The sequence below is a fragment of the Microtus oregoni genome, unplaced genomic scaffold, assembly GCF_018167655.1.
Source record: "Microtus oregoni isolate MIOR12 unplaced genomic scaffold, Mior012 000001F_ref0000356, whole genome shotgun sequence".
In the NCBI taxonomy this organism is placed as follows: Eukaryota; Metazoa; Chordata; class Mammalia; order Rodentia; family Cricetidae; genus Microtus; species Microtus oregoni.
The window spans coordinates 76838808-76864000 of record NW_024543060.1 but is presented as its reverse complement, the minus strand read 5'-3'; the positions used below and the strand labels follow the sequence as shown (position 1 = coordinate 76864000).

General features: G+C 38.6%; 1 protein-coding gene across 1 annotated transcript in view; it reads right to left on the bottom strand.

Moving 5' to 3' along the window:
- The window catches only part of Tmtc2 (transmembrane O-mannosyltransferase targeting cadherins 2), a 375422-nt gene that overhangs the window by 61577 nt on the left and 288652 nt on the right, over nucleotides 1-25193 (bottom strand). Inside the window, exon 10 of the mRNA XM_041670971.1 lies at nucleotides 9549-9663. Within this exon, the coding sequence (XP_041526905.1) occupies nucleotides 9549-9663 (115 nt within the window). The remainder of the gene's footprint in view (nucleotides 1-9548; nucleotides 9664-25193) is intronic.

Here is a 25193-nt window from a genome sequence, read left to right as displayed (position 1 = left end):
CAGAAAACTGGATGCTCGCACTTGATTTTTAATTCAGACAAAAACAAGATGAAATAAAGAAAAATGTAAAGAAATAATAATGAAGGGGTAGCCAGAATTCACTCACAATGGCACAAGAAATGAGGCTATGCCCAGGCCAGACTTTTCCCACAAACAGTTACAATAATATAATGCTTTATCATAGTTTGTACAGTCACTAGGTTTAGACTGTATTTTGATAATTAAAACCACAGAGATATCTTTTGGGGTTTGTACTGGGTATTAAACCAGAGTCTTCCCCATGCTAGGCAGAAACTCTATCCAGGCCTAGCAGTGGATTCTTAGTCTCTTCTATAGCCAGAGATGGTTTTCTTGTTGGTAGTCAAGTCCAGGAATAGCACAGCTGTCTTATAGAAACGGAATTCACACTGAATCTAACAGATAAACTTGCTTGCTGCTCATCACCAAAGACTAGGTTCAGTCAGCTTTTCAGCAGGGTACACCACACGTCAGCTTGCCATCAAAACACAATGTTCTTTCTTTTCTCCTTTGACCATGCTGCTTCAGAAGACCTGCCAGATGGCAGATAAAAAGATACAAGAAACACTTGAATTGAGTTGTTATCTAGTAAAGACATATGTAGATTACAGATTTAAAGCTATGGGAAAATGCAAAGTTTAATTTTAATGACATAAAAACCATTAACAACAGGGTGACAATACCACTACCCGGCTATGGGGTCTGCTTTAAAAGGCAATGATGTTCTTAGGAGAAAGCGCAGTATGTGAAAGTTTACAAGCGTTAAGATGGGTGTCTGGCTTCTCAGAACCCACATGAATGCCAGGTGGACATGGCAGTCTGTTTGTCACCCCAGGGAGCAAAGGCAGGAGGGGAGAAAGAGCTCCAGAAAAAGCTAGACTAGTCAAATTAGTTAGGTCTGGGTTCAAGTAAGATATCTTCTCTCCATATAGAGAAATTAACAGAGGAAGACACCCAGCTTTAGGCTCTAGCCTTCACACATATGTGAACACATGTACACCCTCATACACACCTGTGCCCACACACAGCCAACAGGCATGCATGCATGTATATACATGAAGCACACACGCAGAAAAAAAGTGGGGAGGAATAGCATTCCCTTAAAGCTGTAATGTTAATAAACTTTTGAGACAACAAGAAGACAGAGAAGCCGGGCGGTGGTGGTGCATGCCTTTAATCCCAGCACTCGGGAGGCAGAGGCAGGCGGATCTCTGTGAGTTCGAGACCAGCCTGGTCTACAAGAGCTAGTTCCAGGACAGGCTCCAAAGCCACAGCGAAACCCTGTTTCGAAAAACCAAAAAAAAAAAAAAAAAAAGAAGAAGACGGAGAAAAAGGAAACAATCAGAATCCATGAGTAAGTCTCTCAATTAGAGAACCACAGTCAGGCTTTAAAAGAGAAAGCCAATCAGCCTCACTTATTAAATTGAATTTGCACTTTGGTCAAGACAAATAAAAGGCATAAAGACATACCCCATGCAGACATATAAATTATAGGAATAATTAAAGAGAACATCTCTCTGGAGAATCAGGCCTATCTTGCTAATGTCTGAAGGAAAAACAAACAGAAACACTACTATGTTTATTGTTTAATGGAAGTTGTAAAGAAAATAAAAGAAAAACTCAAAACGCAAAATGAAACCTTGAGCCAAGGCTCTGCTAGACTTGTGGCGGGTTACAATGTGTCACTGCAGTTTATAATCTCATAAATGTCAAAGTTCAGCCTCAGCATGTCAAGAACTGTACCCAAGTCTGGTCCGAAATAGTAAACCTTCCCTCACTAGGGTACTTAAAGAAGGTGCCCTCCACCAAATTACAGATTCGCTTTGGTTCAGATTCATTTGGAAATCTGAACCAGAATTCTTTAGGTCATGCCCCGGCAGGGTTTTCTCTGGAGGGATATAAAAAACATGGAGGTAGGAAATGAGAGGAACTTGACACGACGGGGAAGTAAGTCGCTCTGAAGTGAGATGAGACAGTAGATACCAAGTGTAGAAGTGTGAACCTTACTGTTCTTTACAATCTGCAATTTGTTTTTTTTTAATTAATTAATTTATTTATTAAAGATTTCTGCCTCCTCCCCGCCACCGCCTCCCATTTCCCTCCCCCTCCCCAGATCAAGTCCCCCTCCCTCATCAGCTCAAAGAGCAATCAGGGTTCCTTGATGTGTGGGAAGTCCAAGGACCACCCACCTCCATCCAGGTCTAGTAAGGTGAGCATCCAAACTGCCTAGGCTCCCCAAAAGCCAGTACGTGCAGTAGGATCAAAAACCCATTGCCATTGTTCTTGAGTTCTCAGTAGTCCTCATTGTCCGCTATGACAACCTGCAATTTGTAAGGCAGGTACTGATCAAAGGAGAAACTGAGGTCCCCAGTAGACAAAAATTCTTTCTAAGATATCAAGCAACTAATTTTCAAAACAATTCAGAGTTTTTTTTTAAGTAATTATATTTTTCAGCTTAGCTGTATGTAAATGTGAAATATTTCCCTGTAGGCTCATGTGTGTGACTACTTGGTTTCCTCCAGTGGAGCAGAAGGTTGAGGCACCTCGGGAGGAGGAGCCTTTCTGGAGGTGGTATGTCCTGGGAAGAGCTGTGGATATTACTATGACTCAAGAACTAATGTCAGTTCTCTGCTTTCCACACCACAGAGAGTGTGTTTGCCCAGCACAGTAAACTCCGGCCAGCCTATACCTTCCCAGCCGTGATAGTTAGTAACTCTTCAAACTGCAAGTCAAAGAATTCTCTGCCTCCTTCGAGCTACTTTTGCTGGGCAGTCTATCACAGCAATAAAAAATTAACTAGTTCACTGGGTCAATGCTCAAAAAAAAATAATAAGAAGAACTAATTTAAGCTAGAATTATAACTGATAACATTCTAAAGGAAATGGAAAAAACAGGATTTATTATACATCATATGCATACAAAGTTAATTTTCACGATAGAACTTTGCTTTGATTATTAAAAAGTCTTTTTGTATTACTGATCAGAAAGTATTTATGACACTACATGGAAAACCAGGGGAAGAATATGTCAGTACTAGGCACAGAATATTCTTGGTTTATTTTCTGGACAAGAAAGAAAACTCATGAGGAAGTGTTCAAAGCCCATTTTATTGTACAGGTTATATTTTATACTTCCCTTTGAAAGAGAACTCCATGGAATACTTATCAAGTCCTAATTGCAAAAATGACTAAATCATTATCCAGTTTTTAAAAGGTGAAGAAATGAGCAGGACTCTGCTCTGTGATTTGGGGAATTTATTAAATACTGCCAGGCACCTCCAGAGTAAAATTGATAGGGATGGGGTGTAAGACTTGAATCCCTGGACTGTTAATACACTCCCATTTAAAGTAGCTGAAAATAGATATTTTTCCTACATGCTTAAGGTCATTTCACTCATTATGTCCTTAATGTGACAAAAGTATACAAATTCTATCCAGTAATTTATCTAATATGTATAATGCCATGAGGTAATTGCTATTATTAGCAATAATATAAACATAAGGGAAAATAAAAAAAATAGTACCAGATACTTTTATTCATTTCTGATCTTTATTTTTAGGGGATCATAGTTAGATATGATAACCATAAAATCTCACAAGTTTTCCCACAAGTATAAGACTCAAAGAGTAAAGTCTCCCAGGCCGGATGCAGACAGTCTATCACTCTGGCTACAGCCCACTCTACATAGCCAGTAATGATACGGATAAGAAGCAAGAAAATCACTCATCCAGATGGGCATCTCCCTCAGTCTTCAAATCAGCAGTGTGTTAAGACACGTGACTGGACAGTAAAGGAATAACTAAACTAACAGCAGACACAATGAAGGGGAAATTCAGATGGAGGCCCCCCTACTCATTAACAATATCTAGTCATCATATATATTGAGCATCTCCTACCCTCCACACCACCTCTCCCCCATAGGCCAAAAATGTTAAAGGACTAGAAGAAAATGTAGGTGTTCCCTATTAACTAGACTATTGAGTAACTGAATTTTCAAAAAATGATCAGTTAAAGTGATTATTTTTTGACTTTGGAATAATTTTTCTGTCATCAGTGAGACTCTAGCAGCAGAGTAATAATAGACAATACAAAGGTCATGAAGTTCATAATTTGCATACTGCAGAATTCCATTATATACATAAGACTATAAAACATTAGTAAAAATACATACACATTTTATATAATTAATTTCTATCTCTGATGTTACTTTGCAATGAAAAAAATATATTTGAAACAGGTTTAAGACCATTAGTCATAAAATGATATGTAAAAAAGATAAGGTAATCACAATTGTATAATTGTGAATTAAAAAAAATCACTTAATATTCTTAGTTCCCACTACTTCATACTAAATATATTCCAAAGGGTCACCTGAAAATTTTTTTAAAACTAGAGGCATGTTTGCCCATGTAACATAAATGTATATGGAAATAATAGCTTGGCTTTGCAGATTCTTGTCTATCATGACCAGATGCTTGCCTGTAAGCCACTCAAAAAAGAACTACACTCTAATTCCAATCTATCTATAAGTTGTATAGAAGGAAAGGAAATAAAACTGAAACAGAACACACACACACACACACACACACGTATGGAACATCTTCAAATAGCAAAACCAGAATCTCACACATGTAAACAATGGGACATAAAATCTGAAATAAATCGCTTATAAACTCCTTAGAGAAGAACTCTGTCAAGACATCAAAAAGTTATAATACCTATAAATCTTTGTCTGCATTTTAAAAAAAGAGATCAGAAAAGAGGAAATGTATCAAGTAAAGAGACTATACGTGATTATAAAACTGACATAATTTAATTATTTTGCATTTACTTAATTTAGTGTGTGTGTATGCTCACGCACACACACACACACATATGTGTGCACATTGAAGGACAACTTGAGCGAGACCATTCTTTCCTGTTGTGTGGGTCCTAGGGAAGGGACTCAGCTCCTCATCTTAGGCATCAAGAGTCTTTGCCTGCTGAGCCACCCTACCATAGCGCTCAGGATGTAATTTTAGAAATAATCCCCGTGGGTCACACATTTTATCATGTCCCATAAACTTTCGAGTCCATTTTTTTCATGGTCTCAGACCCTTTAGGGACTGCTAAAGACATACTCAAGCCTGGATATAGGAGGAGTAAATGATGTTTTATACTGAAAATTTACAAGGGAGGGACTGGTTGATAGTGAACCATTATGTTCATACACAGTAAATTATCGCCTATGTTCTCGATGGATTTCAGGCAGGGGAGAAGTTACTGGGAGAATGAGTGAGGAGATAGGGAGAAGGACAAATCGCCCATAGTAGTGATTGATGAATCAATGTTGTAAGCATCACCTGGAACTTGTTAAAACTGTAAAATGTCAGGGACCAGTCAAATCCACTAGATCAGAACATGTATTTTCTCAAGGACGATGGGTGACTTCTTCACTCACTAATATCAAAGAGGCATTGAGATGAAAGGTACCCACCACCATCAACTTCATCTGCCAAATGTTTAAAGACCTTACAACCCATACCAATATGAAATAAACAAGATTCTACTGAGAAAATGATTGTGTGGCACAAGCCTTTTTCCAGTACAGGTAGCTACATGCAAGAGAATCGGGAGCTCAAAGTCAGATTCTGATACTTAGAGAATTGAAGGCCAACCTACATGTAGCTGCAAGAGGAACTACCTCAAAACATTGCTAAATCTGTAATTTGAAAGTGCCGTGAACCTTTCAATGTTCTTGTTCTATAAAAAAAAAAATTAATGGAGCAACCGCACAACCTAGACATCCTCGAAGGAATAATTAAAGTGTTTTCCTTCAGATAACAAACAAAACCTCTACATATTTATGCTCTTTCTACACATTAGTACCTAGAACCTGTGCGGGTCTTCCATATACTTTAAACGAATCTGACATCAATTAAAACGTTCAAAGCATCACAAATGCAATCAAAAGGTGCTAGGATGCCTTCGTTGGTCATCATTCTCTAAACAAACCAGTATAGTACAAAACACACCACCACACTCAAATTCTGCCTGTAGATATCAGAGTTCATGGATGCCAAAAAAAAAATATTGAAGACTAACTTTATACACACACACACACATACACACCCACACCCACACACACACACAGAGAGAGAGAGAGAGAGAGAGAGAGAGAGAGAGAGAGAGAGAGACTTTGAAATTGTTTTGCTTTCACGTAAGAATTTAAACTTTGTGTCACCTCCAGTAGAACTAATAAAGAAGTTATTCCCTCAAAATTCTATGTTTCTATAGGATACAATCATTTAATACTGTGCTGTTTGAGCAGAAAAATTGCAGTAGAAAGATTCTGCTCATATATTCATTCTGTTCTGGAAATTAGAAAAGCAATGGGAATCAGGTGGTATGACAGTTGTACATTTCCCACTGCATTGGAAGCTTGTACCCTTATACCTGAGAAAAGAAAAAAAAAACAGCATATTTCCCTAAGTCGTGTGACTGAAGACAAACATGGTCCATGGTAGCATTTTTAGAAGTTTAATATTCCATCAATACAAAGTTGGAGTAATCTCCACAAGGAACTCATAAACCCACTTTCCAAGATTTACCATAAAAGAATGCATTTTAACACCCCATAGAGGCATTATCATTTAGGATTTATATATGTGACAATCTGCCACCTTCTATAATCCTTCCTCTTTTAGAAAGCATCATAGCTTTTGGGTAGTCACATAGTTATAAAGATGAAGGGCACCTGTGATAATGAAAAGACGTTTATATGTAGCCAGACTACACTGCATTTAGATTTCATCTTTGACAACTCTGAGAAATCATGATGGAACCCTTAGGGCTGCAGCTATAAGAATATCACTGTACCCTCTGCAGATGTGCAGGGAGAAACAGGAGGGTGTCCGGTATGCATGCACAACACAGTGCCAAGGAGGCAGGAGACACCGGAATCAACACTGCCTTTAGGCCTCGTCAAGTAAGTTCACTAAGGGAAAGGAAACAAAACTCTCATACCAAAGCCTACGAGCCAGGTGAAATGTGTTTTTCTTGCCTTTTAACTTCTTCTCAGATACCAAATAAATTCATACTCTCATTCCAACTTCCAGTTCTGGGACAGTTTGGGAGTGATGCGGAAAACTGAATACATCCCTTCCTACAAAATGTTTTCTTTTCTTTTCTTTTTTAAATTATTTATTTATTTATTTATTTATTAAAGATTTCTGCCTCCTCCCCGACACCGCCTCCCATTTCCCTCCCCCTCCCCAGATCAAGTCCCCCTCCCTCATCAGCTTGAAGAGCAATCAGGGTTCCCTGCCCAGTGGGAAGTCCAAGGACCGCCCACCTCCATCCAGGTCTAGTAAGGTGAGCATCCAAACTGCCTAGGCTCCCCCAAAGCCAGTACGTGCAGTAGGATCAAAAACCCATTGCCATTGTTCTTGAGTTCTCAGTAGTCCTCATTGTCCGCTATGTTCAGCAAGTCCGGTTTTATCCCATGCTTTTTCAGACCCAGGCCAGCTGGCCTTAGTGGGTTCCTGATAGAACATCCCCATTGTATCAAAGAAAACAGCAAAGCCAACAAATTCTCATCACAAAATGTTTTCAACAGAATGGTTAATTCAATTGTTTCCTCTCACAAAACTATGTAGACCCGATTTCACTGAGTTCAAACATGTTCGGTGCCTTTGATATTTCCCTTTGATGATAATCAATCTGCTTTAAAAACAACAGAAAAGAAAAGGTTTCATCTGGAAGCATCTATTATTTTTTAGGTCTTATTTGAAGTCCTAAAAGTGTCGCCATGCATTGTCAATGTTCATTAGGCGAGACTGCCCACTTAGGATCGCCATCTGTAAACACAGTCTGCAATTAGTCACAATTTGGATTCTACAGTCCCGAGCAAGAAGCAAGAGACCCAGACTTCTTTCATCTCCTAACTTGCTTTTTAGCATAGGACTCAGGTTTCACCAATAAGATGCAGTCTCAAGAAGATGGAATTCCAGACTCAGGACAACAAGAGGACACTGAGGCCCAGATTCTCTGCTCTTCCTGCTCTGAGCGATGGTGGCACAGGCCGTGCATAGTAAGATTTGCTGAGCCCAAAGGCAGACAGGGTCATCAAGTGTTATTCCTGGCTAGGAAGCATAGTGCTTACCAAACACAATGCTCCTGAGGAATGGCTTGATTTCAAAACCAGCTTAGAACTTATTAGGATACTTCATATACCAAATGACATTAGGCAAACTATTGACTAATTATGACATATTTTGTCCAAAGTGTGTTCAAGAGGCAACCAAAAACATTTATGCGTACTTTCAAAACATCCTTAATAGTCTTAGATACTACAAAGGGGTCAGAAATCAGTTTGTACCGCAAGCATCTGTGATGGCTATCCTTGGTTGTTAACTAGACCACATCTGGAATTAACTACAACCCAAGAGGCTGGGAACATCTGCAAGGGGTTATTTCTTAATTAAGTCATTTGAATTGGAAAGCCCACTTTTAATCCAGATCTTCAGAGGTGGGAAAATCCACCTTTAATCTGGACAACACCTTCTGTTAGCAGCCTATATAAAGAGCATGGAAGAAGCGAGCACCTTCTCTTTGCCTGCTTGCTTTGGCAGGCAAGTCCATTCCTTCACTGGAATTAGAGCCTACTTCTTTGGGATTTTTTTGTACACTGAAGACAAGCTGAGATATCCAAACTTCTGGACTGGACAACTACTGGATTCTTGGATTTTCCTTCGGTAGACAGTCATTATTAAACCTACTGGAACGCAGCCTAGAAGCCAACTAATAACTACTATGTGTGTGTGTGTGCATGTGTATGTGTGTGTCTGTGTGTGTGTACACATCTGTTCTTCTAGAGAATCTCAACTGATACACAACAAATACTTGCATTTCATTGAGTTGAAAAACAGAAAGCTACATAAAATATTTCCAGAAATTGCTACCCATTGAGTGCAATATATTTAGACTGCTAAAGTCTTACTTGTAGTCTGTTCGAGAAGATGCAAGCCTTAATGGTTTAACAAAGTTTCTCTTCAAGACATCAATAGTGCTGACTATGGAGCCATTCTGAGTATTTTATGTATCTTAAGTATATTTGTATTTGATAACTGTTCACATGGTCAATACATTAAAAGATATCCCCATGTCACACTCAGTAATGCTTATTATAATAGCAGAAACATAGAAACATATTTTATTAATTGATATGATGTTTGCTTTTGGAGACATTCAAGTAGACAGTTATTAAATTTACATTTACAGTTCTCCTTCTGCAGTAATTTTTGAAGGGAACAGGAAAGGTAGGTAGAAGTATCTCGATAATTTTCTGGGCTTTGAGAGCTCATCTTCCCTGCTCAATGGACACATAGATTATAATGAATGAAGTAGCTCTTATTAATTTTTAGCTGGCTAGGCAGTATGATTCATTTTAAAAGTGCAGTCTATGGTGGTGCAGTGGGGAAATTAATATAATGAATTGCTTTCTTCAAGCCGGAGCATCATTCTCAGACAATACAGAAACAAGGACTTACCTGAGCATGTGAGCAGCATTGAAGACGACGTCAAACTCAGTGCTGTCGAGTTCGGCTGCTTTCTTTGCCATCTCGGCGGCTTCTGTGAGGCGAGATTCTTCCAGAAGAAACTGACCTGCCAAGGAAAGTAAGCAAGCTCTGTTAGAAAAGGGGGGTAACGGCTTACAATAATAAATAAGCGGTGGAAACACTGATCTGCAGCCAATATTTAATGTCCTGATCTTTTTTTAGTTATATTTTATATGCTTTTCCCATAATTACAGGATATCATAAAGATTTTAGATTTCTGTGTGCACAAAGTATTTTTTAAAAGGAATCTTCTATAATCTACTCAAGCAGGGGAAAAAAACAAAGTTATAGAAATACAGTAAGTGCAAGTTGCATCTATTTTAACAGTTAGGACTTTGAATAACACTCATTCCTGATATATTCAAGCAAACAGGTGTATTCATTCTCAGGTAATCATTTTTTCTCTTTGCTGAAATTACTGAAAAGACACAGAAAGGTAGATTTGGCAGTAACTCACTCTGAATTACACTCTGCAATAAATGTGGGATAAGTAATAACGAGCTTGAAATTTTGAGACTATTGCAGATCAGCTTTGTGAGGATAAGATTGTTACAGCTCGTGCCATCCATTTCTCTAAAAGGAGGATCATTAGTTTGAGGTTACTGCAACTTAAGAGTGATGTGATATCCTACAAACTCCCTATACCGGCAAAAATAACACATAAAAACAGGTTAACATTTAAGCCTATAGATATGTGAAGAGGGGTTTCTTGAAAGATGGGGATTTATTAACTGAAATACTAATTTAAGCATGGTTTCATAGAGAGTAAAGTTAAGATCAAATCAGAAAGGGGTGGAGCTGGGTTGAAGCCACCATGCACCGGCAGGCTTAGGAGTTGATGTGCTAGTCCTCCTCTATTGTTGGGAGTTACCTGTTTTACTTGGAGATCAACATTTTAAAATCAAGAACTATAGAAATGATTAGAAAGTCAAGAAATTCTAATAAAAAAAACAGAAAAATGCTTAAAAGGACCAATGCTGGGGTAGCTGTTGGAAAAGCCTTCTGTCAAGTGTTTAATAGTCACCACTGCCTTTAACCTAAAATACCTGCCCTGAAACAAAAAAAAATGAGAACTAAGATTTAAGAAATTAGAATGACTAATAGCCACTGCCTGGCTGAATAAAGTTGAAAGGACAATGCCAAAAAACAGAAAACATTTTATGTAATGATAAATCTAGTTGCTTGCTGTGGTGGTTGGATGCTTGTGTTTCTCAGCACTTGGGAGGCTGAGGCAGGAGGATCATTAATTTGAGGTTACATGGTAAGACTGTGTTTCAAAATCATTACAGAGAAAGTTCTGAGAATCATACATAGAAAACACAGTTCTCAAAAGTTTCCTGCAAATACTAACTATACGGAGAGAAAGAAGATAGGAGATTTAAAGAATATAGTTTAAAAAACACAAAACAATGAAATAATCTTCAGATGATGAACAGTATCTCCTCATGTATGGTTTTATGAAAGAATCAGGCTAAATATCTTTCAGTTAGTTATGGGTAAGAGAGTCTGACGGCTCAGCGGTTAAGAGCACTGCTTGCTCTTCCGAAGGTCCTGATTTCAATTCCCAGCAACCACATGGGGACTCACAACCATCCGTAATGAGATCTGGTGCCCTCTTGAGGAAGAGACCTGGTCAGTCCTCATCAATTTAGACCATGAAATCCAAAATTGACAAGTTCAACAGAACCATCATATACGGGCTGCCCATGCATGCTTCAGCATTGCCAGGGCATAAAAGAAAAACATACTGTTATCTACCCTCAATATAATATTCAATTAAAAAATGCATGTGAATATTAATTCTTAATGTACAATTTAAACAAATTTCAAGGTAGAGAACTGCTCAGTTTTTTTTTTTTCCAGACAATCAACTCTGAAGCATAGCCTAGATTAAGAGTTAGGAAACCACAATTCACTGAACGAGGAAGGGTTTTGTTTTACGGTTGGAGAGGGAATAAGAGGAAATACATTAACCCCGCTGGAAAACAGAAAGGAAAGAGAGACACAGAAAGGTTTATAGTCAGATATAATAAACAGTGAAATTCAGTAACACATAGGGCTCAGTTTATACACCACGCCGTAGAAAAAGCCTTTCAGGCCTTGTCAGGGACACACACATTGTTAACGTACAATAACAAAATATCTAAACAACATACTATTATGTGAACTCAGATATGCCTTTTTATTGTCATGTAATAATATTCATTTTCAAATTATTTTTTCATACAATTTGTACTTTACAAACTATTTGCAAAGTCCCTAAAACTAACAAAAATACATAATCTTAGCCATAGAGATAACTATCGTTAAAATTCTCATTTGAACATTTTATGCTAGGATATATTTGTATTACTATTCAAAAATAGTATTTTAACATATTAGCTATGTGTTTTTATAATTCTGCCTTCACAGGCCACGAGTCCCCAAAGTCCACCACTAGCATTCTAATAATATTAAAGTATAAATTATGAAATGTAAATAATTGGCATTTTCAACTTAATTTGAATACCTGAGACAAAACTGAACAAAATTAGGCTGATATGTGACACCAAGATCACTTCTTTGGGATACTGCCCAAATTTGATGGGAAATCGCCTAGTAAACCTTACAAACACAGAACCACCACAAAGGGGAAATAAAGTCAAAGCAGCTTTCTTTCAACTAATTAGCCAAACAATCTCAAATGACATGTTGCTTGGGCGTTCACAAAAGTAAAATTCTTTAGTATCACTTCTGGATCCTTTACCACCTATCACTACTCACACTGTGAGCTTTAACCATTACATTTACTACCAAACTAAGGACTGAACCCTCCCAACTGCTTCAGCTGCCCATATGGTGATCTATCCTTCATGTCAGTCATTTATTCCCCCGGGGAACATCCCACTTCCAAGTTTTCTTCACTGCTAAGGCTACTGCACATCAACTTCTAGTTCTCTTTTGCTTACTCACTGTCCCTCCATTTCTTCTTTTGTGTGCCCTAAATATGCTTTTCTCATTGAAAGCCTTCTCTGACAAGTTTCCAATAGTTGCCAGAATTTCTTCTGATTTATATTCACTATAATCTAATTTCCCATCAAAACCGAGGCATTTCAAAGAGTATAAGAGACTGATATTAATTATACTGGAATAAGGGCGAGCGCCAGAATTTTCCCTATATAGCTTCTTCAGTTCCGAGGGGAGAGGATATCCCAACCCTGTCATCTTCATCACAACTGGGAAGTGAAGGATTAACAAAATAGCGCCCGAAATCACTGCCAGAGGATTGATGGTAGCAGCAGGAGAGACATAGTGGCTTTTCCCTGAAGAAGTTCTTGAGTCCACCAGTTACTAGAGCTCAGACTGAGAGAACACTCACTATATGATATATATATATATAAAACCAGCCTGCCAAAGAGGGGCAAGAAAAAAGGGGAAGGCGGTCATTTCAATGTATCTATCTACTGTGGCAAATTCTAAAGATTGGGAAGTTTAGATTGCTACTGATTTCTAGCTTAGTGCATCACCATCCTATCCCCGACTGTTTCCCATGTAGGAATCTGAGAAAGACTTTGGAATCTGCATTGCTAACAGGACTGTAATTGATGCTGATGCTGCTAGGCCATGCCCATACTTTGAGAATCACTGTGTTATGGTGAAACAAAATGTTTTCCATCATACTATTGATTCCAACTGTATATAGGATTAGCTTGCAGATAGCCTGAGCTAGGCTGAAAATAACCTACATCTAGCAATAATCCCTATATTGTGGGACATAATAACCAGCTCTCACATACAGACACAGATAGAAAGATACAGATGTTTGAACGGAATAGTCAATAATGGTGCGTTTACTCTCGATGATAACAAATTCAAGAACAGACTCCAGGAAATGATTTCGTGCATACCACTTTTTTTTACTTCTTTGGTTTGTAAGTTGTCTGACCAAGGTGAATTATCTTCATTTTACATCATTGTCTCAAATCAAAGGTAAAGGGGGGGGGGGCAGAAAAGGAAATGAAAAACCAACTTGAGAAGTTACAAGGGGAAAAAAATCATTGTGTATGGGGAAAACAGAAGATGATTAGACAGTGGATGCATTCTCAAGAGATCCTGAGACAGAGAGTGTAAGTTACCACACGGGCTAACATCAGATGAAAGTAAGCGATTGCCCAAGTCTCTGAGCTCTCAGTGTAGGAACTGAACAATTTCTGCTTTGAACATTTTTCTCACATGCTGAACCATTTAAACTACTTGGTGGATTTGACCAGATTTTTAATATGACAAGCTTATGAAGATCAATCCTTCATTAATTCCTGGATTTAAAAAGCTCCGCCTGTGAAGTAGAAATCGGTAAAAAAAAAAAAAAAAAAAAAAAAAAAAAAAAAAAAAAATGAAAGCATTCTGGATCAATGCTGCTTTGTATAACTTTCACATACAGACTCCCTAAATCATTTGAAACTGGCACTGCTTGCTAAAACACCACAAAAAAATTCACTCTTAAGATCATTTCACATTTAATGCGGTATTATAGGAAAAAAAATGATAATCTGGGAACAAAAAGAAAATAAATCCAAAAACACAGAATAGTGTCTCCTGTAGGTTTATCCAAGACATCTACATTATACCTGCTGCACATAAGATGCATAGCTATACTTGGAGAGACTGCTCAAAGGTAAATGAAATCTTAGATTTTGAAACAATACTCATCTACTAGAGGAGGGAGGAGAATGTCCAGACAGTTCAACACACAAATAGGAAGGGATGGGTTAAATTCATTATCTTTGACAAAGTGCAAAGGGCAGAGGTAATAATACCATTGACTGGTTTCACCAAGAGAAGACAGTGTCGCCAGCAGTATCCAGAGTGTGACAAAACAGGACCACCGCTCCAGTGGCACCATGTGCACCTCAGGACTTTTTCTAAAGAATTCAGAGGATGGGGAAACCGGGAGAACAGGTGGAACTATTCAGGTTCACTGAATTTGCTGACATCTAGTGGCAGGAAGATGAGTGGGCAGAGGGAACTGAGGCAAGTAAGTCTCCCATGGGGGAGGTTCCATTGTAAAGGGGTGGGCAGTCCTTGGGCTTCCCACAGGTCAGGGAACCCTGATTGCTCTTTGAGCAGATGAGGGAGGGGGACTTGATCGGGGGAGGGGGAGGGAAATGGGAAGCGGTTGTGGGGACGAGGCAGAAATCCTTAATAAATAAATAAATTAAAAAAAAAAAAAAGAAAGGCAGTTCTCCTGGGAGAGGGTTGATGCTGGCTCAGTGGTTAGGATTTAGATTAGCTGTCCTAAGGAGAAGCGGTTGCGCATGATGCTCATAGTGCCTGTTAACTGAACACATCGGAAATATGGAGACGTTTATCTCTTTGAGGTTTACTGCATATCTTTGTGAGCTACCAGTTACCCTTCCATTTAATGCTGTGTCTCTTTAAAACCAACTGTTCTAGCCTTCTCTCTGCTAGCTGTTTGCTTTGTTTTTTATGTTCCTGGCAGCCCACGTTTAACAAAAGCTCTGTTTACAGAAGTAATGTGATGAATGAGCCATAGTTGCTGGCAAGGAGACCATGTAGGCCAGGTAACAAGGAAATGATGCCCAGGAGAACAATCTGGACATCATATCATGAGGTTGAGAGGCCCTGGATTTGTCTCTAGGTGATCACGAGGCCAGGCATCCATCCTTAATTGGACATGTCACAAGGAAAGTGTCCAGTGCAAAAGCGATTAGAGAATCGGCCGGCCAGGGTCCTGGACTCCACTGGAAAAGAGGTCAGGAAGGTGAACTACATAGCCGGATTAATGTCTCCCATGATGCTTTCCAAAAGGGTTATGGCATGTCCAAAGGCTAGTCACGTCGTTACAGCCGTCTGGTGGGAAATGGGGATCAGAGTGCCATAAGAGATAGTGGAGTTGAGAAAGACGGAAAATGACAAGGGAGACAAAAGGGACAGTGAGAGCCCCATCCTGTTTAAATGATTAATAGATTCGATGGGGATTGAGTGAGACAAAAAAAGAAAAATGGAATAGGAACAAAAAATAGAGGTCCATGAAGAGCTTTTTCGACAATCTGCCATATTTTATCTTCAGAAGATAAAGAAAAGGCCAACACTGGGCAAGGGCTTAGCTTAATCAATGAATACCTCGGTGGGAAGCCTCATTTTGTTAAAAAAAATATTGCATATTATACACGGAAGCCAGAGAGAAAGAATTCAGGGGACAAAAGGATCCAAAGGCAACTCTTTAGCCACCAAGGAAGTGACTATACAAGTCACTGGTCCAGAAAATCCTACTTTTTACACTGTAGGAGTAAGTATCCATTGTTAGGACCTGTTGAGGAGGTTACACGCTACTGGCTTTATGATAGAATAAGTAAATCCTTATAACCAACCAGTAAAAACTAGAACAAAATCAGGTGTAGTGGTGCAAGCCATTAATCCCACTCAGGAGGAAGAAGCAGACGGACCTCTGATTTCAAAGCTACTCTGTTCTACAAAGTGAGTTCCAGGACAGCCAGGGGTCCACAGAAAGACTACATCTTGATAAAACCACAACAATGAAAACTAACAGCAAAAAATAAAAAACCAGAAAAGAGTTCAGAATAGGCTGGACCAAGTTTATGAAGATCATCCTTAGGCTGCTACTGAATCTCACACCAAAATCCTTCTCTGTTTACTGTTCCAAATCCATTGCTCCTCTTGCTTCTCCGTCCAATGCTTATTTTACTTTTCTAGTGGCTTAAATCCCATATGAGGTCACATTCAAAGGGATTTGCATACACAGTGCTTAATTCCACCCCTTAGCAAAGCCTGACCTGATAAAGCCTATTTAAATTATACAAAATCACAACGGATCACCCCACAAAGGGGGAAATGGATGTAAATATGAAGAAAAGGAAACACAAAACTAACTGAAGTACAGTCTAGACTTCCTCACTGGTTCATGTGTTGGGTAAGATTGACTGACCCCGTATGTGCTGCTGTGGACAGGGCTGAATCTCCAGCGGGGACACAAATGCCTATAGTCAAGACTCACAACAAGATAATTTTATTGTGTTATTAGAACATGGGAGGTGGTATATGTTGTGAATTCCTTGGTAGTCTAGTGTTCTTTTCCTTCCTTCCTTCCTTCCTTCCTTCCTTCTTTCCTTCTTTCTTTCTCTCTTTCTTTCGTTTCTTTGAGCCTGTTCTGGAACTAGCTCTTGTAGACCAGGTTGGCCTCCGACTCACAGAGATCCACCTGCCTCTGCCTTCCGAGTGCTGGGATTAAAGGCATGCACCACCAACACCTGGTGTCTGGTTTGCTTTTTTTGTTCAAGGAGAAATGCTGCTAAATGGCTCATATTTTCTTGACTTGCTCAGCCTGCTTCTTTATACATCCCAGGACCACATTTCCAGGGACAGTATCACCCATGATGTGTGATACAGTAATTACATGGATATTTTTGGAGTAGTTTGTCCTGAGATATTCCTATGTAGGATCTCACTGAATCCCCTCAAAGACATATACAGCATGGAGCTGCTTCTGCCTAGATAACAGAATGAGGAACTGAAGTCATTAACCATTGTGGAAATTACTTCAGAGGACTTCACTGCCACATCCACATCAATCATCGTTCAAGAAAATGCCCCACAAGCCTACTTCCAGATCATTCCAATGGAGTGTTTTCTTAACTGAGGTTTCATTTCTCAAACAGCTCTACCTTGTGACAGGTTGACAAATATCTAAGCAACACACTCAAAAAAAAAGTACTGTGAATATTTATATAGCTATTGTATTTGATAAACAAAAAGTACATATGATAGTAATTAAATACATATCTGATGAATTCATCATGTAAACAGCATGTAAATGAGAATCCATGTAAGAGTCTTCCTGTATTTCTAAATGTTATAGTTTACATTCCATCTCAAATAAATACTTATGAATAAATACGTATAACTGCTTGTTGCAATTTTTCTGGTATCTTTTCTACATCATCTGAGGGAAACAGAGAAAGTTGGTTGTAATTTTGTATACTAGTACATTATATGTATGCTTCACAAAAGGAGCACAGCTATTTTAGAAAACTGAAAAATTTAAAATTAAAAGGGATATTATGAAGAAATCTATGTGGGGCACCTGACTCGAGCCTGTTTTCTTCTTGGTGTCCTGTCCCTTGTTCCTCTCCTCGTCCATATTCTGCAGGTTCTCTCCCGACTGTGACAACCACAAGGTATGGACCCCTTTCCCTGCTGCCTATGATAACACAGTAAGGAGACCACCATAGTTTTCTCTTTGTTCAGAATCTCAGCCTTCTGTGTGCATGTATCGTCATCAGGCACCTTGTAATTCTAGTCCCCCCCCCCCCCCCCCCGCATAGACACCTCTAACCCTATTCTAGAAGAAACAGAGTAAAATTTGGTTTGGGGGACTGATGTCATCTTTGAATGCCATTCTACTCTATCAACATGCTCTTATGTGAGTTTCCCATATTGGCGTAGGAGGTGATGACATTGCATTTGGCACAGGTAGCACTGTGATGTGTCAATGGTATTAGCTGGCTGTGAAATTGGGATGATTTCCCAGTGGCTTAAAGGACTTCAACTCCTCATTCTGTTGAGTGTCCAGAAGCAGCTCCATAGTGTATCTGCCTGCTGAGGGATTAAATGAGATCCTACATGGGAATTTCTCAGCAAAAGAACTCCAAAATATTTATGTAAATATCCTACTTTGGATTAATATATGACAATCAAAATGTATTGATTAATTCATCATGAAAATGATTTAATAAAGCATTCATTTAAAATGCCTTCCTCTATTTTTTCTTTCTTGATAAATATTTATGTTTTGAATGTGTGTATGTGTCTGCACACATGCCTATGTTTCTATTTGTGTGTATGTGCACAGAAGGAGAGGACAAACTCGTATTTTTCCTCAAGGATGATAGACTTGTGTTTTGTTTGGCTGAAAGTGGAAACAGCACTTCTCACTGGCCCAGAGCTCACAAAGGAAACCAGGCTGGGTGCCTTGTCCATCACCTCCCAGGGGTCTGCCTAGCACTACAACCACACCCTGTGAATACATGAATTAAATTTTATTTTAAATATGGTTTCTGGGTATCAAAAACAGGTCCCCATGTTTTCAAGTTAAGCAATTTACTGTCTGCGCCATCTCCTCTGCGCATAAAGTTTTATATACTGAGTTCTTTCAGATCACTGTATATATTTGTTACTGTAGTATTTTTTCAGCTATCTTTTTATATAACAGCTTGAATGACCACTGAGAAAAAATTACTTAGATGTTGAATAGCTTCTTTTTTCTCCATTCACTTCCTAACAAAGAGGGAAGCCTGGAGCCCTATTGCCTTTATTATTGATGGCTGATGCTACTTATTTCTACAGTTCTACAGTGGTAAGCCTGAATTTCTTCCACCCTCCAGCAATGTGTTTATCAAGCATGACGTTAAATATTGGGGCATGGTTGTAGAGAAGGCACAAATCATAAAAGACAATGGCCTCACTGCTGCTAACCTTAAGGAGAAATAGCTTAATTGGAGAGTGTCAACCCAAGGGATAGGAGTCTACGGGAAAATATACCCATTAAGATACTGTTTGCTAAATCCTCAAAAAAAAAAGAGAGAGAACATGACATCAGCATATTATATTATAGAAATTTTGGTGCACAATAGAAAAAACTAAACAGAGAAAATACTTGAGACAGAAGACATTGTGTATATCTGGGGGTAGTGAATGAAAGACAGACAATAACTGTCTTTAATAACTAACCATGGCTCCAGAGAATGAAGAAGATCCACACGATGAGTGATCAGTAATGAAATAAGTGCCCAGTGAACACCCCCTAGTGTGGAGACAACAAAGGTACTAGGAAAATTCAAGGTTTGCCAACTAGGAGAAGACTGGCCCTAGGCGTTCTGAAACTGGCCATCAGTCATCAGTCATCCTGTCTTCCCCTTAAACAGAGATGTTTAGGCATTTAACAGCTATGTTTACGTTGATTCTTAGTTGGTGTCTTAGTTAGGGTTTCTATGGCTGTGAGGAATCACCATGACCACAGGAACTCTTAGAAAGAAAAGCTTTAATTGAGGGGGCCCCCATACAGTTTCAGAGGCTCAGTCCATCATCATCAAGGCAGGCAGCACGTGATCTGGGAAACAAACTCCAGTCACCAAGCTTATGTAAGACGCGCTTTTCCTCACGAGCCACCGCATTAGCTCTCTTTCAGCTTGTAGAGCCAGAATTATTCACCACGAGTGCCCTTAATTTAGTTGAATAGTACTTTTTCTTTTGAGAATGCATCTTAAGGTTTCTTTTCCGTTTATAAATGACTTAAAAATTATCTGGGCAGTGCTGGTACATGCCTTTATTGCCGGTACTTGAGAGGCAGAGGCAGGTAGCCAGCCTGGTCTACAGAGTTCCAGGACAGTCAGAACTACACAAAGAAATCCTGTTTCAAAAATTATATATATACGTATGTAGTATGTACACGTATATGTATATACAACACACATACACACACACATATATATATGTATATATATATATAGAGAGAGAGAGAGAGAGACAGAGAGAGACAGAGAGAGAGAGAGAGAGAGAGAGAGAGAGAGAGAAAGACTGAGAGAGAGACAGAGAGAGAGAGGGCATAGGTACAGGTATTTAAAAGAAGTAAAAATGAGAAAGTACTCATATGCTTAAAAGCAGAGAGAGAGCTCTATTTGCCTGCAGCCTCCAGAAGTAAAGCTCTCTCAGACACTGCTTTAGCGCCAAGCCTCTTTGCTTTCCAACAGCATGGCTGTGGACTAAACCTCTGAAACTGTAAGAGAGCCCCCAATTAAATGCTTTCTTTTATGAGAGTTACCTTGGTCACGATGTTGCTTCACAGAAACACTGAGTAAAATATATATCTAGTAGGTACTTTTAGATATATACTAACATATACCTAGTAGGTACTTTTAGATATATTCTAACATATACCTAGTAGATACTTTTATATATATACTAACTTATACCTAGTAGGTACTTTTATATATACTAACTTATACCAAGTAGGTACTTTTAGATATATACTAACATATACCTAGTAGGTACTTTTATATATATATTAACTTATACCTACTATAATTGGTATCACAGGCATGGAAACATTCACTTCTATAATGCATGAATATAATGCTATACTTAGGTCGATATCTTGACATAGTTTGAAACCCATTTCCTGCACATTTATCAGAAGCAAAAAATTGATCCAATATTTAAAAACAATATTTGATAAATTATTAAAGTGATAGAAAATTTTAATGCTGGAAAACATCTAGGAGCCAACATCAACTTTCTAGAGTTTCATCATGGGCTTCTATTCCAAGTCTCTTTTTCTCATTCAGAGAATGGAGGTTAACAGAGGCCAAAATTTAATTATGTCCTTGTACCCAGTTTTGCAGACTTTCAGATGAAACTGTAGTGAAAAATAAACTTCCCTACAACTCACTCCTTCAGACATGAAACCAGAGTGTCTAAACTAGAAGGAACATATAGCATAGCTAGATGTCTTCCCTACCCAGTCATAACTGAATATTTTTTTCCAAATCACTCATATCATTAACAAGCAAACTAAAAGCACATAATTGCACGAGAGGATGGATTTCCCATAAAACAACATTCGCTGGCATTTGAAGCACATCTTAAAAAGACTCAGAACACATACATTTCATTTAAATATTTATTTTCAAGTTGTGGGAGTGTTTTTATCCATTCAATCTGTGGGTATAAACACCCTAAGGCAGGATGAAAAACTATATATTTCAGCAAATTGGCAAGGAACTGATATGAGAAACATAGTATGAATTTTCTTGAATAAAAATAATGAAAATTCAAGCAGAACATCCTTTCATTGAATTTTATGTTCCAAATTCAGTTACTAGCATGGGACATTACTGGGCATTTGACAATACACTAGGTATTGATGGCATAGAAATTAGGAATCAGAATTCTCCCCTCAATATAGAATTATCTAAAGGAGGGATGGTTTTAATGTATTTCCTTTCCCAATATCTTCCAACTCAAAACTATCATCATTCCTTGGCCAATACACAGTAATCACTCTTTAAAGGCATTTTCTTTTTGTACTTTGATATCTCTGCCCTGTCTTCTCAGTTTTGTCCATTCCCACACTTGTAGAAGAAATACCTCTTAGCCTTGTTTAGATAGTACTCTATCTAATTCCTCTTCAGCCTCATCTTCCACTTCTCCATCTGGTTTACCCAGGTCCAGTCACATGAGTTCTTTTTCACTGCTCTGAACCTACACTTTTTCTGGCCATGGATGCTTGAACTTTCCAGGTCTCCTACTGACACCTAGCTTTCAAATAGTTGGCATGTTCTCAAAGATGACACACATCATACACTCATAGATGTAAGACACAGCTACTCTTTTTAACAAATCTTCTACCTTCTACAGATCACTGCCATGGGATAATGCTCTTGTATACTGTAAAGATTTGTCACTTGTATTATTTTAACAAAACACTGATTGTCCAGTAGCCAGGCAGGAAGTACAGGAAGGGTGAACAGACTAAGAGAATTCTGGGAGGAGGAAAGGCAAAGATCAGTCATCTGCCAGAAAAAGAGGAAGCAAGATGAGAATGCTGCACTGAGAAAAGGTACCAAGCCATGTGGCTAAACATAGACAAGAATTATGGGTTCATGGAAGTTGTAAGAGCTAGTTGGTAATAAGCCTGAACTAATAGGCCAAACAGTTGATAATTAATATAAGCCTCTGTATGTTTCTTTGGCACTGAACAGCTGTAGGACCATGCAGGACAGAAACTTCCATCTACAGATCACTTTCTAAATATGGCATCATGGTGTTGATTTCTTCACAGAACTTTCTGAATAGGGAGCAACATCTTGTGCCAAGTAGATACATCTTACAAAAGTAAACTAAATCCTTCTCTAAGAATTTGAAGCTAAGTCATAATATTCTCACATTCTGTATTACTGATTAAAAAATGTCTATTTTTCTGTCAATCTACAGAGTTATAAAAAGAAATAGAACATATGCTATAAAACGAAAACAATGAGTAACCGAGAGATGCAGAAGTTGCTCAGCTATACTAACTTTGGTTGAATCATCTTCATTTTTCAAGGCTTCACTCTATTTGTTTGCAAAACAGAGGGTTGATATAGATTTAAATTGAAAACATTTTTTCAGTTCTAAAGTCAAATATTAATATTGTCTCAAGTTCTTAATACGAGGTTCTGGGAATTCGTAGACTATGTGCCCTAATTCGTTTTTTCTTTGATGTCTCATCTTTAGTTTTTTCCACTTATATGTAAATACTGAGTGTTGTAATATTTATTACAATGAGTAACACTGTAATTTATAAAATTATGTTGAATCATGCAGTTTTCCTTCTTAGAGATGGGAAATATAGTTCTAATTATTTGTATAATCCTGAACATTAAATACACTCCAATAGAATTAAGAAAAAATCAATCTTTATACAAATATTTAAATACACGAGTTGTCACCATTTTCAAGTAAAATGTAGTACATATATACAATAGAGCACTACTCAGTCATAAAAAAAAAACAATGACATCTTGCAATTTGCAGGCAAATGGATGGAATTAGTAAAAAACCATGCTGAGTGAGGTAACCCAGACCCAGAAAGGCAAGCATGGTATGTACTCACTCATAAGTGGATATTAGACATAAAGCAAAGATAACCAGCCTACGGTCGACAGAGAAGCTACTTAACAAAAAAGACCTTAAGAGAGGCATACATGGATCCCACTGGGAAGAGGAAATAGACAAGATCTCCAGAGTAAACTGGGAGAGTGGTAGGAGAGGGATGGGGAGGAGAAGGAGAACATAAGGGAATGGGATGTTAAACGTGGGGGAAGGACAGAGAGGGAGAGCGAGGAAAGAGGTATCTTGATAGCGGGAACAATCATGGGGTTAGCGAGAAATCTGGCACTAGGAAACTTTCCAGCAATCCACAAGGATGACCCCAGCGATGACTCTAAGCAATAGTAGAAAGGGTGCCTGAACTGGACTTTCCCTGTAATCAGATTGATGACTAACTTAATTGTCATCACAGAACCTTCATCCAGCAACTGATGGAAGTAGATTTACAGCTAAGCATTGGGCTGAACTCCCAGAGTTCAGTTGAAGAGAGGGAGGAGAGGCAATATGAGCAAATGGATTAAGACCATGGCAGGGAAACCCACAAAAACAGCTGACCTGAGGTAGTGGGAGCTCACTGACATTGGACTGACAGCTGGGGAACCTGCATAGGACGAAACTAGGCCCTCTGAATGTGAGTGACAGTTGTGTGGCTGGGCAGTCTGTGGGGCCACTAGCAATGGGACCAGTATTTATCCCTAGTACATGAACTGGCTTTTTGGAGTCTTTTCCCTATGAAGGGATACCTTGTTCAGCCTAGATATGGGGGAGGGTGCTTGGTCCTGCCTCAAAGTGATATGATATACTTTGTTGACTCCCCATGGGAAGCCTTACACTCTCTGAGAAGTAGATATGAGGTGGGGTGGGACTAAGGTGGGAGGAGTGGGAAGGGGGGGAGGAGAGGGAACTGGGATTGGTATGTAAAATTAAAAAAAACTGCTTTTAAAAAAGAAAATAAAAAGGGATTTTCAAAAAAAGAATTCTCAAAGCAACTGACGTCTGAAGTTAGATTCCCTTCCTTTTGCTTTCACAGTGCTCGTGATTGAACACTACGTCTCACCTGTGCTAGGCAAGGGCCATACCAATGAGCCACAACCCTGGTTGTAATAGTGACTTTTAATAATGGTCTCAAACTTGGCAGTAGTGGGGTGTAAGGAAATTCACTGTGTGGATCCCTTTTCACTACATAATGATGGCGGACACTAGCTCTGAAGATATGGGAAGTAGGAGCAGTTTGAAACAAAGGAAACAAACAAGCAGGAAGGTGGAGAACAGCACATCTATTTCCTAAAATGCCTCTGAAAGGCAACAGTCCTCTCATGCTCTAGCAAAATAATTGTGGAGATGATTTGATGTGTGGTAGGGGACCCCAAACCAGCAGGTATGAGAAACACCCTAATTTGGAATGCTTCAAATAGGAAAAGTTGTGAAAATTATAATACATTCTGAAGCCAGGTTGAATTACTCCATCATTATCATAACACATGGTAAACAAGCAAAGACAGAGTGGTCATATACATGCTTTTATGTCATGTGTTCTGCCTAAAACAAAGCATCATGTGACTAGGTTCACATGCATACACATATAATAACATACACATGAAAAGATTCACGCGTGGTTGGTTCAGTGTTTCCTGCATTTTATTATTTCCATTCTTCTACACTCCTAGCCATCACTTCTGCTTCTTCCTCTCTAGCTGAAAACTGGAAGAAAGAACTAGTACCATAGAGGAATAATAGCTGTATTTCCTAAGGATTTCATTTCTGAACATGTTTACATTTACTATCCAATAATACCTAACACATAAAGTCAGCGGTAATTTTTTTTTTTAACTCGCTATCTTGTTTCTCATGGGCTTAGCAAAAGAAAATGCTTGATGCTATTGTTCCTTGAGAGACAGCCCATCTACAAAC